This window comes from Genypterus blacodes, unplaced genomic scaffold, assembly GCF_046128005.1.
Source record: "Genypterus blacodes isolate CSIRO-AG114 ecotype Tasmania unplaced genomic scaffold, CSIRO-AGI_Gbla_v1 ptg000270l_1, whole genome shotgun sequence".
Lineage (NCBI taxonomy): Eukaryota > Metazoa > Chordata > Actinopteri > Ophidiiformes > Ophidiidae > Genypterus > Genypterus blacodes.
In genome coordinates this window covers 153,025-167,902 of record NW_027467061.1, presented here as the reverse complement: position 1 = coordinate 167,902, position 14,878 = coordinate 153,025, and the positions used below count along the sequence as shown (strand labels likewise).

Sequence of the window (14,878 nt, the reverse complement as noted above, 5' to 3'; positions counted from 1 at the left end):
CTCTAGATGCTGTGTTTGAAATTTTAGCTCTATCTCTTAAATTCACCAAGATGGGCTTTTTACAAAAATGTATGTCATTTTGGGAAATCGGACCAAAAATGTAATTTGCCCCAAACTTACACCAATGGACCCCAGTGCCGCACAGATGCTGTGTTTGAAATTATAGCACTCTAGCTCTCAAATTATCCAAGATATGGGCTTTTCACTCACTCAAATTAGTTGCTCCATGGTTACACTGACGTTGTTGGGACAGTTGTCATTTTCTGCCGAAACCTAGGTTTGAACCAGGGGCCTTTAGATCTTCAGTCTAACGCTCTACCAACTGAGCTATTTCGGCTGATATGTGTGCATTTCTTACACTTAAATTATCTGAGAAGATATGGGCTTTTTACAAAAATGTACTATTTGGTCCATGGTTACACTGTCATTTTGGGAAATTGGACCAAAAATTTAATTTGCCCTTAATTTACAGAAAATAATCCTTGTGTCCTGTAGATAACGTGTTTGAAATTTTAGAGCTCTACCTCTTATTTTCACTAAGATATGGGCTTTTCACAAAAATGACCAATGAGGTCATGGTTACACTGAAATTCTTCGAGCCCATATCTTCACCAAGGAAAAAGCTAGAGCACTAGAGAAGCAAGGGAAACTTACACACACACGAAACACAAAATATAAATATAAATGTAACAAAGGAAAAATGTGGGAATGGGAAAAAGGTTTTGTTTTTGTTCACTTACTGATCAAATTGACAACCAAAGTCTACTTGACACTGATGGGTAAAATGCAATGATATGAGAGCTGCAGCCCCCCCGTGCCCCCATGTCTCACCCTCCTGTCAGTCATACCCCCTCTGAACAATACCAGGGCAGGATGAAGGATGGCTTCATGGGGATAAACAGGGCGGTAATCCTGCTCCTCTCTGCTGCACACAGGCCGGCCCGTACTTAACTAATATGATTAAGCACCACTGGGTGGAAGTGTCCAGAAAACTCATCTGCAAAACCATTTTTACGATGCATGATTGCACACAGTACAACCAAAAAAGTGTCAGATGTAGTAAGAAAAACATCTAGGAAGATCTCCATGATTTAAAAATAGAGACAAACAGGCCATCTGCTCGTTGGTATAGTGGAGCGAGGGAGGATTTAATCCAGATTATGGCCGAGGCAAAACGTTGTGCTTGTGTGTCTGTGTGTGTGTTGCTTGTTGTCAGTGTGCCCTTGGATAGATAGACAAGAACAGGTTAGCAAGAGCTACAACAGGACCTAACAGCTACAGGAACCCAAATCAAGGGGCGACGCCATCTCTCAACTCCAAAACATATTCTCATTCCAGGGGTGAGCAAAACAATCTCATAGAAGTAAGATGGCTTTCATGCTGAAGAGTATGATTGGGAACCCGCTGTCAGGAATAGGGCTTGGTGGCGGAGGTGACAAAGAAGAGGAGGCCACCCCCACGGATCCCGCCAAAGCAGCAGGAATGACGCGTGAGGAGTACGAGGAGTACCAGAAACAGCTGGTGGAGGAGAAGTGAGTAGTAACAGAGACACGGCATTCCATTCTGCCTTTGATGTTACTGATCAATGGCGGACAGATATGGCTGCAGCACGTCTGACCTTGACCAGATGTCAGCTGTTCCATAAAAACCTGTTACATTTCACAATTTATACTTTTTCATTTGTCAGGGGGAATCAAACCAAGATTATTCAAAGATTATAGTAAACTATATTTAATTAAAATCCTGTTTCCTGCTCCCTCTGGATCTGCACATCCAATGAATTTCCTAAATACAAAAGTTTTAAACATTCTGTCACTCTAATTTAACTTCTATGGAAGATGCTTATCAACATATTATATGGAATTATTTTGAGGAAATCAGGTAAATAAGGCCCTCGGCAAAGCTAATTTTGAGGAGAAAAATCAGCATTAAGCAGATCCGTCAGCCTGAATTACATAACCGCATTCATCTTGACTCGTTTTAAATTCTCTACATTTGTTTTACAGTATTGTGTGCTTATTCAGCTCTACAGTCCGAGTCAGCTTGGTTGAGTCAGTTTCATTAAGTGTTGTCTTGGCTTGATTTCAAATCTGTCTCAGTCTATTTAAATAATCCTCACCTTTAATTGGCTAAACAAAAGTATAAGAGTCTTGTAATTGTCTATTATGAGTACATTACACAGTACTGAGGCCATTTCAATTGTATACAACATGGATGTGGACAATATGTATTAGATCTTGGGCAACATCTTTTTCCAAAACTGACCTTGTTAAGTAGTAACTCCATTTCACCAACAAACAATAATCACATATAAACTTCACACACGCATGTTGGTGTGCTGGAGCACAGTATTGCATTGTGAGCAGGAATACTGACATGCATACACAGATGTACTGAATATAGTGTGCAGGTGGGAGAGCACAAATAAAACAATTCTTACTCAACAATAGATTAAGGATTACATTTAAAAACAATTTTATTTTTCAAATAAGTTGCTGCACTGAAGTCGTCTGGTTTGCCCTTCAAGGACCACCAGTTGTCCACATACCAGAGTTTGAGAACCACTACATTAAACTGTAAACTAGCTCAATTTAGCTCCATTCTGAGAGCTAAATGATAGTCCACACCTACACCCACTTTAAATTACAACCATTATTAGTCAAAAAAAGGCAATTAAAAAAAGAAAAGTTGAATCAGACATAGAGAACATTTCAAACAAATGGTCATCTGAACCGCTGTCTGCAGATGTGTTTCCCTGCTGTAATGGGGCTGAAGTGGATTGGAGGAGGTTTTTTTAGTTGGTATGGAGGGATTTGTGAGAAACTAAACCACATATTTATCATCTGTGTGGATTCATGTATCAGACTGTAAACGCTCTGTACCAGGCTTGAAGAAGATTTATGTAGAATCCAAATGTTACACCGATGCTAAGCAGGAACGCCGTCACAAACGTTGTATATATAATGATGCTTAAATGTCTTTCTCAGGATGGAGCGAGATGCAGAATTCTTAAACAAGAAGGCAGAGAGGGCAACACTGAGAGTGTGTCTCAGAGAAAAGTACAGGCTGCCAAAGGTAAATACATCTCCTTATACTCATTCATTTTATGTGATGTAATACAACACATCGTGACACTCTTGAGCACAACATATAATGAAACAAAATAAGCAGAATATCCTTAACATGAAACAAAATTCCCATATTGGTCCAAAATCAACTTGTATCCTAGCAGTTGCAAAGAAATAAATACAAAACTATGGATCATTTTAAACATTTTACATGCTACTTCTTTTTGGAAAATTTCAAAATAAAATGCAGTCAAATCAAGCATTGTCCAAATTCAACTTTTTAAGTAGTGAAAACCGGTGATAATGTTCTTTATCCTCCATTACCTGGCTGGAAATGCAGTTTGATTTCTGATATTACTCTAAAGTTTCACCTGTGCAGGTAGAAGAGCAAATATTGTAGCTTTTGGATTATCTGTATCTGCTAGCTGGATTACAGGAAGAGGAAACATTGCTAGTAGATTAGTGAGCAACACGTTTAACAGACGTCCTCAAGACTTGAACCTTGAGTCTCACAAAGCCAAAAGCCACTGAGCCGCTGACGTTAGTGGACTTACACGCAACGGTTCCACTCTGTTTGTAAAGGATTCCTAAAGGGACAACAATAACAATTTTCTGTAATGGAAGAAGCCAAGAAGGTATGCTGGGGCTTTATTCAAACTAATAATAAGGGTGATAATAATAACGAAAGCTAATCATTTTCTTTTGATAAGAATCACTCCAGTGATGACTCACAGTTTTATTTTGAAGGATCTGCTAATACAATGTTGTTTTATTTGTCTGAATACATGCAGTGACCTTGTTTCCTGCAGGAATTTCTCAGCTCGAGTTTCTTTACAATAGGCACTCTTCGTCACACTATTTGTCTTTTAAAATGAAACCACCGCGGAAGGACAATGGCATGGAAACATACATATAAATCTAATTATTTCCTCTAAATGAGGTTTACATTGGGTGGCATCTTGGAAAATAACCAAGGACAAAGGCAAATGTGTCTATATTAGAGGAACAATAGACATTATTCTACGAGCGTCATCATCATCAGAATTCCTTGTCTGTTGATTTCTTTGTTTTATTATTACTGCTGGTTGGGAACGCAAACCTATGCTGTCAAGGGTGCGCTGATAAACATCAACAATGTGTTTCAAAGAGCCGGCGTGCTGGACGTCTAATGGAATTAAGAGTCTCGTGCAGCGCTGATATCTTTAGACTGCGGTTAGGATTCAGAGTGGAGGTTAAAGGTCGCACATAATCCCACTGATTCAAGTTTAAAGTCACAGTACAGCGCGTATTGCACAACAGTTGAGTAATGCATTCAATTTCTGTGATCACCCAACATAAGTGACGAGGTGAGGATGCAGAAAACAGGAAACAGAAGAGCTGGGATTGGTTGCAGGTTGCTTGTCAATTTAATTTATATATACAACAGAACACAATTTCAGTATATTGGAATTGTTTGGATAATTTAAGGAAAATTTGTGCCAACAGGCGGTGCTTCAAGTACCACCAGTGGAACATGTACCGCAGTTTGAGACCCACTTTTCTACTATAATAGCAAATACAGTTGGCTCTTTTGTAAAAACAGCAAATGAGTACAATGTTTTGTAGATATAGACAGGAAATTGTTAGAAGTGAGTTTATGTTTCTTTATAAGGACATTGATCAGGTGCAGTTTAAGATTTGTTTGCTTATGATTGCTTGTATCAGTCATACATCTTTGAAATCAATACTAATAAGACTACAAGACGTATAAGAAGCTCTGCAGACGTACTTTTGTCAACTTTCCTGAGCGTGTCTTGTCTTGTGCCGCGCAGAGCGAGCAGGACGAGAACATGATCGAGATGGCCGGGGACGACGTGGACGTGCCGGAGGAGCTGCTCAAGATGGTGGACGAAGACGCCACGGAGGAGGAGGGCAAGGACTCGTTCCTGGGCCAGATGCAAAACTTGCAGAACATGGACATGGACCAGCTGAAGGAGAAGGCCTCGGCAACCGTAACCGAGCTGAAGACCAAGGCAGAGGAGAAGTGCTCCGTCATGTGAATGGGTCCAAGAGGAAGAGGAAGGAGAACAAGGCGGAAAACATGAGAAATTAATTCCAACACTTTCTGGGAATACACATGCCAAACTGTGTTATAAAAAGATGGGATTAGACCACAAAACATTCAGTTCTATTATCAAAACTAAGGCCATAAAAAAGCATCATTACATCATCCTTACCTTCTCCAGTGATAGCTAGAGGCGTTTCCCTGCATTCCAGCTGAGAAGAATCACAATCAGGCTGCTCCTTCTCTCCCTGTGAGTCATTTTAGTTAAACGATGTAGAGTATTGATCCAGACATCTCCAACCCAGTCCCAGGTTATTTACACCCGTATCTCTCTCGTACGGCCAAAAAAACACAACAAAATTTCACTTTTCCTCTCTGTTTGTCATAAAATGAGACAGTTTCATCTCTTAAAAGTGTGTTGCCTAATCAAACAACTCCTGCAGTACGTTTTTAAAAGCATCTATTGGTAAAAACATGCAATTTTATGTTTCATCCTCTCCTTTTGGTTTGTTGCTTCTAGAGTTTTTTGTATGTGTTGTTTATAAATGATGATATTTAGATTTTGTTCCCCTTTCTGTGTTATCGCAAATGCACACAATTAATCAACCTTTAAGTCTGATGAAGCGTTGACTTCGGTAAGAGGCACTTGCGGTTTTGCACAGTTCATAATTCGAAAAATAATAATAAAGCCCTGTACAATTGTAAAAAAACAAATTATGTTAATGTTAAACGTGTGAAAATAAAGGTGTATAAATACATACATGTCAGTTATGTTCTGGGATCCACATGTGTGTGTGTGAGTATTCAGGGAGAAACTGTCCACGTTTAAACATGTGAAGATAAACAGATCAATAATGATATATATTAATAATCCCAGCTACATGAATGGAGCCTGTTACAGCATAAAGAATGAATAGGTCTTGGTTTAAATGGGTTTCATCCAAGCCGTTGTAGAGGGGCTGATGGGGCTGAAACGGGGGAAGGAAAGAGTCATGAACGGCTACAGATTTGTGAAGTCTGGAGATTACATCTAATAGGATCAGCAGCCATGAAGGTCGTCAGCACATCTCTCTCTCTCTCTCTCTCTCTCCCTCTCTCTCTCTCTCTCTCTCTCTCTCTCTCTCTCTCTCTCACACACACACAGCACATACTTCTCTTTCAGTGTTGTTGTAGTTGCTAATAGTTACCAATAGAGGGTGATCACAGTAATTTTACGGAAGGCATCAATCTGTAATCAGAGTGATCTAAATTTGAATTGTTTTAATTCATTTCAACAAGATTAAACCCATTTCTTCACACACACACACACTTGTGTGACAATGATTGTTGTCATTGTTGAATTTGAAACTTGAAGGATGTATTTTGTTGTTATCTAATCTCTTCTTAGCGGTTACTGCAGCCATTATATAGAACATTATGTTCCTGTATGATGTATGATGGAGGATAAAAAGATGGTCAAGGCCGACTGACAGCTGCAGCAAGGAGGAGAAAAGTATGAAACAAACACAAAGAAATCAATTCAAAACTCCAGATCAGATCACCTTTGTCCTCCTACATGCTGCCATAAATCAGAAGATGACAACAAATCTCTCTCTCTCTCTTTCTCTCTCTCTCTCTCTCTCTCTCTCTCTCTCTCTTTCTCTCTCTCTCTCTCTCTCTTTCTCTCTGGCAAACAAAGGGATAATGTCACCTCCTGTAATTAGGAGAGGCTAAATAGTTTTAGGGGGTTTTAACTCTTTTGAGCAAAATAATGTAATCCCCTTAAGCATTGTGTGTGTGTGTGTGTGTGTGTGTGTTTGTGTGTGTGTGTGTGAAGGGGGGGCGGGGGTCAAGGATTACCCCACCACTGTCAATCTTTATTAAGTGTTAACAGTTTCTACCTCAATGTTGTTATTGTTTCAGCTTTGGGCTTATAAATGTGGGCTATTTAAGTTTCTTTAATTAACTCTGCATAATAGTGTCTAAGGGCTGTTCAATGACTTCAAATCCTTTTAGGAAACAGGCACTTCAATAAAGGGTTCCAACATGGTCCCGAAAGAAATAGATAACGTTATCAATGAAGTTGTTTTGATTCAATATTAAGCTGTCAGTTTACCATTCCTGCTTCAATCTTCATCCCACTCGTCTTCCTCCCTCCTCCCCTGCAGACTAACATGGACATGACGTCTGGAAGAGTGGAAAGATGGTTTTAAGATTTGATACAAGTAGGTTTAGAGTGGCACTGATGCACTTGTGGTTAGTTAGCGAGGGTCTGCACGGTGCCAGGACGCACAGATCTCCGTGTGTGTGTGTTTGTGTGTGTTTGAGTGTGTGTCCCCTAAACCCATGCAGGGCCAAATCCAGCAGGACGTCCCCTCTCTGACGTGTTGTGGGGGAGCCACATGAGTAGGGGGTCTGACACCGGGGGTCTACTTTAAAACCCCCCTTTGTAGATGCTCCATGTCCACTGAAGAAGACGGTCTGGGCGTAAAAACTTCACAACTCCAACAAACGCCCGAAAAAGCGACTTGATTTCAGTAAAAAGTCCGAGTTTGTGGGATTTCGAGCATCACTTTACTTCACTTGCTCGACCAATGTGGCTCCTCGGATCATCTTCCCAGCTGGTGATGGATGAGCGTCTGTCTCCCTCCTCCTCCACCTCCTCCTCCGCTCTCTCGCTCCAGAGCCCGGGAGGGAACCCGGCCACGGTGCACAGCATCGAGGCCATCCTGGGATTCAAGGAGGAAAACATCTTCCACAAATCTCCCCCATGCGGCGTGACGGGGGCGGCCAAAGACGCGCAGCGCAGCGGCAACGTCGTCCCCGCAACGCCGGAGAATAAAGGCCATTACGCGGAAAGTTTTGACAGTAAGTAAGACGGAATTTAGGCCATTCATATCGGATAACTTTGAAGTAACAACAATACTAGTCATTTTATTTTACATAATCTACCAAATATGCTTTATGAGTGACGTAATTTCAGAGTTTCAGGTTTGATTTTTAACTTTCTTCTACCACGCTGTAGCGTCTGATAGTTAATAAAGTTGAAGAAGTCGTTTCCAGGTCGCTCTCTAAAAATGTTGTTTTTGTTGTTTGGCAGGTTTGTGTTGCGTCCCGGGGCCTGAAGCCTCCCCGGAGTCGCCGGACCGAGATGGGAAACTGTCGGACGACGAAAATCCGAAGAAGAAGCACCGACGGAACCGCACCACGTTCACCACCTTCCAGCTGCACGAGCTGGAGCGAGCCTTCGAGAAGTCCCACTACCCGGATGTGTACAGCCGAGAGGAGCTGGCCATGAAGGTCAACCTGCCGGAGGTTCGAGTCCAGGTAAAGACCCCGAACACCCTTTTAATTTGGATCTAAACATTTATTTATTTATTTTTACTTTGTTTGGTCTCATTGCATTTCGCATTTTGCACATGCACTCCACATTAATTGAAGCCGTATTCCCAAAGGTTCTGTTTGGAATCAATGTATACATTTTTTATATTTCTTTAAGACACATTGAAAGACTACATATCCCCCAAAATATAATTAGGCTATTTTATTGAAAAAAACATTATTATTCCTTTCGAACCGTTCACATTAAAGATTTATTCAAGATTCATCCATCACTAAATCATGTATGTAACTCCTTTTTTTAATAATACCAAGAACATAAGAAAGACCTGTAAACCTAAAAAGAAAATGCACATATTGTCCTAGAGTACATTAATTGACTTGTCTATTTCATATTGTATCTTCTTCTATTTATTGTGTTGCTGTTGTCGAAAGAAAAAGTCAATGAAGATAATTTGAACTAAAATGTTCTATGACCAGAGGTAGTGAACACTGATTTGCTTTGGGAGGAACTGAGCTCCTTCAGTTATATCTATTTACAGAGCCAAGGTTTAGTTTGAGTAGGAATATTAACTTCTACATTTGTATACATTTTAAAATTCTCACCCTATATTTTAGGTGGTCAAATAAATAAAAAAGATAAAAACATATCCCATTCTTCAATTTCAGGTTTGGTTCCAAAATCGCAGAGCCAAGTGGCGTCGCCAGGAGAAGTTGGAGGTGAGCTCCATCCAGCTCCAGGACACCTCCTCCTCCTCCTCTTTGCTCTCCTTCAGCCGCTCCCCCACCAGCTCTCTGGGCTCCAGCCTGCAACTTGACAGTTGGCTCACCACCCCGATCACCACCACCTCCACCTCCCTGCAGTCACTCCCCGGCTTCATCGGCAGCACTAAGGGCCTCCCTGGTAGTTACACGCCGCCACCACCTCCTCCTCCTCCTCCGTCCATGCACTCATCCTTGCCAAGCACCTTCCTGAACTCCCCAGTCCTGGGACATGGCCCTCACCTGACCCACATGGGCTCTATGTGCCCCCCGCCGCCGGCATACCAGTGTTCAGCCGACCCCAGGAACTCCAGTATTGCGTCGTTGAGGATGAAGGCCAAAGAACATGTTCAGGCTATCGGGACGTGGTAATGAGTGGATTTCATCTTCGTGCAGATGGGATTGTATTATTTGGACTTTTTTACTCTGTTTTTCAAACTTTCAAAGAGTGAGACCTCCAGCTGTCACCAGGATTAGAGAAATCAGTTTTGCAGCACCTAAAGAAACTAAATGCTCACCATTTTGTCTGGTGTTTTCAGCTCCTTTATCCTCTCTACAGTCTGCTCTGTATGATTTTGAACTCACCAGCCTGGTCGTGTTCTGTCCACAGTTCCTTTATAATGCAGCATCTGTTAGTAAACGCAGCACTCCCTGTTAAACCATCCTCACTTGCTGGTTTTAGTCTACTTGTTTGGTCTTCATCGTAAGAGATTTATAAAATGTGATTTATTATTTCTTAACACAATAAACTTTCTATGTAAAATAACCAATGGAAGGACCGTTTATTTTAAAGAATATGTGTGTATATCAGCAATAACAACAGCAATATCACAGTAATGTAAACATATTGCAAGCATAATTCATCATGCTAAAAACTGGACACACACATTAGTGAAAGCTCATGTAGAAAGTATGGATACGGCCCCCCCCTTGTGGTGGAGTTCATTTTATCACAACTTCAAGGTTTGGGAACCTTTTTTTGTGAAGGAACTACAAAGCTTATTGGAATACACATCAACCCACATTCCTTAATATTTTGGTCAACTATAAAAACAACAAAAGTTTAGGGTTTGGTTCCTACAGGGACACACTGAGGAAGCCAGATATGTAAGGCACACTAGTTCCTCTGCTGCTTTAGATGGACATATTCACAGAACATCTAGGTAATAATCCAATTCTATACCAGCATTCAATTTCAAGCAGCACTCTGTCACACAGAGGACAGAGAGACAAAGAAGCAGCTTAAAATCCACACTTCCTCTCTCACTTTTAGAGAAGGAGTTTGTCTGCCCGCTAATTTCCTCCTCATTAACTCCTGTAAACTTTATCCCATTAGTTTGGGATTAAGATTTACAATGATGAGGTGAAAGTGGCTTATACCTCTATTGTTCAGTGATCAACCACCCCACCAGATAAGTGAAGAGAACAGAAGAGGAAACTTTCTTTGGGCTAGTGTGTAATGAAAGTGTGTTAATAAAGTGTTTGCAGTTATCATCCTTTGATAGGCTGTGTTTGATATTACTGTAGTTAGAATAATGAAAATCGCAATTTACTTTTATTCAAGCCATACATTGTTCCATAATTACTCATAATGAAAAAGCCCGCCCCCCTGTGGTATATATTGGTTATTGACTGGACAGGCTTAATTAATTTAAAAATAAGATAAGTGCATTTCCCCAAACACCAACTAAGTGATAAAAAAAAAAAAAAAAAAAGCATGTGGTGTAAAAGCATAATGAGAACCGTGGGAGCTTTGACCATTTTGAATTTATTAATCAATACCAATTTATGTATGATAACTTTCTCATTCAGCAATTGGACGAAGTAATGATCTGTGAATATTGAATAATGAAATTGCTAATAAAACATGAGATAGTTTCTGCTGGGTTTCCAGGTGATTTTTGCATTTGATTAATGATATTACGTGAGATTACAATGCATGCTTGTAGACATTGAGTTATTCTGATACAGCTGGAGTCAGGTGTAGTCATTGTCTTGAAGTTTTGAAGCCAGAAGAAAGAGGTGAGGCATCTGGAAGGCAGTGATGAAATGGAGAAAGATATGTAAATATGACATCACATTCCCAAAAGAAAGTAAAGACAAAGTCATAGACATCCTAATGAGATAACTGACCTCTCTGAGATAGTCTCTGTCCTCTTCCCTCCAGCCTCTGCGGAACAAATCATCATTCATCGCCATCTGTCTTTGCTTCTTATGTTGCATCAGGACGCCGATCAAACCCTCATATCGGCTCTGTGTGACCCCTCTTTCTGATGCTGTGAGATCGTCACTGTCCTGGTTTGTGTCTTGCAGTGCAGGCAGATTCTCAATGCTCTTCTTTCCCATCAAATGACCTGGCAAGTTACAGACATTGGGAAGAATAAAGTGTTGTGGCACAAAGAACGAGCTTGCAATCAGACAGGATCTGGCAGATGTGATATGAAATGACAATCCACACATGCATAAACACAAACTCTGTCTTTGCTTTGTGGACAGATTTCTTGCTCTAAAGCTCCGCACTGTTGTTTGTTTTTTCGCCTCCACAATTTATCTCCATGTCTGTCTGTATTGTGTATCTGTCTTTTTATAATCTTGTATAAATATGCATGTACTTTCCTAAAAACAACCCAACAATAAAACAATTAAAAGCATATTAATACAATATGTGATAATAATATATAATTTGTATGCCAGACAAATACTGATTATCTGGAGTAACCGAAATAAATATAGAACTGTATGCAAAACGCTCAATATCGTATTATTATGAATAAAGTTATTGCTAGGATTGCCAGAATATTCATATTAATTGGATATTGCTCAAAATACTATAATGTAAACAGAATATTTGCGCATAAATCGAACAAAAACTGACATTTACTTTCTATCTTTCCTCATCTTATATGAAAGTTGTGAGTTTGCTTACCTACTGCCCACTGACTCCCTCGTTGATGCAGTTTACCAAATGCTGCCGGACTCTCTGAGCAGTGCACTAAGCAGATCGTAACCAGAATAACAAACACCGCCAACACAGGTCTGCAAGTGCACGAATCACATATGCACACTCCGCCCATGTTATCAGGGAAACTCGGATCTAAAGCGCGCTGGCTCGTATATAGTGCAACAGCAATAACGTGCAGTGAGTCTGCTTATCTAACTTTACAAAAGCTCAATTTTTATTTATATCAGCCGGAGAAAAGGCGCTGCAGAGTTGTTGAAGTTGTCATCTCCCGATGACCAATGGAAATGACTAATAATGAAAGTTATAAATGCCCCTCCTGATACACTTGTACGTCAGCGGTGTTTTTTAGAAGTACCACGAATGAATTTTTTATCGATATCCTGTGATTATTGTTGCTGCACTCGGTATTGTTTGCCCAGAAATTGCTTTGTGATTACAGGTGTCAAGCGTCATTTCACGTTGCTGCTGGGTGATTAATTCACTCTGGCCCAGCCTGGTGGTAAACACTAGGGCACACGTGATTTCACCTGAGTTAAAAACACAAAGAAGTGAGCGATTATGCAGAGTGGAGGCCACAACTAAAGTCGGAATGGAGAAGAAGAAAAGAAGAAAAGCAATTAAATATGGTTTCAATGGTGAAGCATCCCTGACATCAGAATAGATGGATCTTAATGTCTGTGACAGCATCCTGACCTTTTCACATCCTGTTATATTCAAAACAACAATAACAACAAAGGAAAAACTGCAATAAACAAAACATTCTGTTTCCAAGATTATATTACAGTATTATATGTATGTATTGTACTTCAAATGTATCCAAAATTCTTATCAAGTTTATCAATTTCATACACCCATGTACATTTAATTCAATTTCATTTCACAGGACTTAATGAATGCTGTCACATGTCATCCATGTTCAGCGGTTTTGTAAACATCACCCTGTTTTCACATTAGAGGAACTGACACAGATGTCAAAATGTAACACAGATTGCTTCAGAACAAAGCTGAAAGAATGATAGAAACAAATTTCTGTTGCAGACAACAACGGGTGTGTGCTCAGTGACCAGGATCTAACAACGCCACCTGTACGCCACATCCTCTATTGGCACAGTGCAGTTTATTACAGTAAATGTATCCACTCTGGAAAGATCAACAGTATGAGTTTAACTACGCAGGTTTACATGCAACAACTTCTCATACTTGACTGATCCTATTCATTACAATATTGACATACAGATGTCGGTAGACAGAGAATAGATGAGGACACTTTGTCCGTGTGTGTTATGCAGGGAGGTAATATCTAAAGCTGAAAAGGTTGAGTGTTGCCTCAGGGTATTGTTGGGTCACAATCCAACAGGATATTAGAGAATCTGGCTCCTAACATAACGAATCCTCATCCAGGGATGACCGTAACCAAACCGGACGAGTCACCTTTGGTCAAAGGGCAGCAACACGTTTGATACACAGAGAAATATATGCAAGCTTATTTTTATATCTGAGACAATAAAATCCTTTACTGCCCTTGATCGTGTACCATGAAAAATATCCTGACAAGTTACTAAACTCTGGCTCAATGTAAACGTACATCCCACTGAGTTGTTTCTGATTGAACTCATTATGAACCAGAGCTTGTTTCAAATCAAATTGTGGACTGTGGAATACTGCACTCAGAGCCTTTCAGTCATTCGCCCACTCAATCACGATTTCCTTCACAGCCTTACAATCTGTTCTGATTACACACCTACACCTGCGGCTGCTTAAACGACTTCAGACCACACCAACATATAAATTGTAATTATTGACTATGTGACTCAGCACTTACAATGACACTGACAATATTTATGGTCAAAATATAATAAATAAAATGTTTTCTACCCATTATGGGCAGGTTACGATTGTTCATAACGACTGATGAGATATAAAACATGACGGATAGATGTCCATTGAAAGTGATTTGTGAATATTAATGTATATATTACCTACAGAAACTCGTTATTTTAAACCTGTTTATTTGCTGTGAGTAAGACCACCAGATGGCACTGCAGAGCACAATACTCATACAGCTATTATATTACTGACTTGATCTGATTCACTTTATTCATTTCATTCCTTTCGGACAAAATAAGTGATTCATGCTTTAAATGTGCTTTATTGTACCTCTTCTAATGTTATTGGTATAATAACATGTGAAAAGCGCAAATATTGTCATTTAAGCTAGGCCTTTCTGCAGGAAGTAACGATTAAGATGGACAACTTCCTGCTGGCGACATGCTTGTCTCCATCGTCAGCTCTCCAGTTATCTACTCAGCAATCAGTGACCTCAAAAGTAACACAAGGACACAACATTACTATGGCTTCACATTACTGCACGTACACATTCACACACACATGAGCAGACAGGGACAAAGAGAGAGAGAGACGACAAATTCCCCTACAATTCATTTATCAAATATGAAAAGCTTTAATTTAAGGAGGTTAATGTTGTATGGATAAGTAGGTAACTGTTATTTTCGTTCATATGTTTAATTTAAGATGTGTGTATTTGAATTCTTACATGGGGTGCAGATAATGTGTGTGTTAATAATCTGCAATAGCCGTGATTGTAATTGCAGGATGCTGATGCGTACATGGATCATAAATTTTGTTGTTGAATAATCCAACGAGGCGAGGATCATAAAAAATTCATTCACTGTAAGATTCTAATATACTCTATTCATATCTATT

The 14,878-nt window shown here is 39.9% G+C and overlaps 3 protein-coding genes and 1 non-coding gene across 4 annotated transcripts; 2 read left to right on the top strand and 2 right to left on the bottom strand.

Moving 5' to 3' along the window:
- Nucleotides 1-264: 264 nt before the first annotated feature.
- On the bottom strand, nt 265-337 carry trnaf-gaa (transfer RNA phenylalanine (anticodon GAA)). Its single transcript has one exon. It is a non-coding gene; the product is annotated as a tRNA-Phe (tRNA).
- Nucleotides 338-1,368: 1,031 nt separating this feature from the next.
- Nucleotides 1,369-5,107, top strand: cplx4a (complexin 4a). The gene is made up of 3 exons (XM_076171793.1): nt 1,369-1,532; nt 2,988-3,075; nt 4,880-5,107. The coding sequence occupies exons 1-3, from the start codon at nt 1,369-1,371 to the stop codon at nt 5,105-5,107; spliced, it is 480 nt and encodes a 159-aa protein (XP_076027908.1).
- A 2,578-nt stretch (nt 5,108-7,685) lies between these two features.
- On the top strand, nt 7,686-9,965 carry rx3 (retinal homeobox gene 3). Its single transcript, XM_076171791.1, has 3 exons — nt 7,686-7,959; nt 8,192-8,418; nt 9,100-9,965. Exons 1-3 carry the CDS (start codon nt 7,686-7,688, stop codon nt 9,562-9,564), a joined length of 966 nt encoding a protein of 321 aa, XP_076027906.1. The 3' UTR covers nt 9,565-9,965.
- Nucleotides 9,966-10,970: 1,005 nt separating this feature from the next.
- Nucleotides 10,971-12,266, bottom strand: grp (gastrin-releasing peptide). The gene is made up of 3 exons (XM_076171795.1): nt 12,119-12,266; nt 11,326-11,546; nt 10,971-11,223 (listed from the first exon to the last, which is right to left on the bottom strand). The coding sequence occupies exons 1-3, from the start codon at nt 12,264-12,266 to the stop codon at nt 11,170-11,172; spliced, it is 423 nt and encodes a 140-aa protein (XP_076027910.1). The 3' UTR covers nt 10,971-11,169.
- Nucleotides 12,267-14,878: the final 2,612 nt, after the last annotated feature.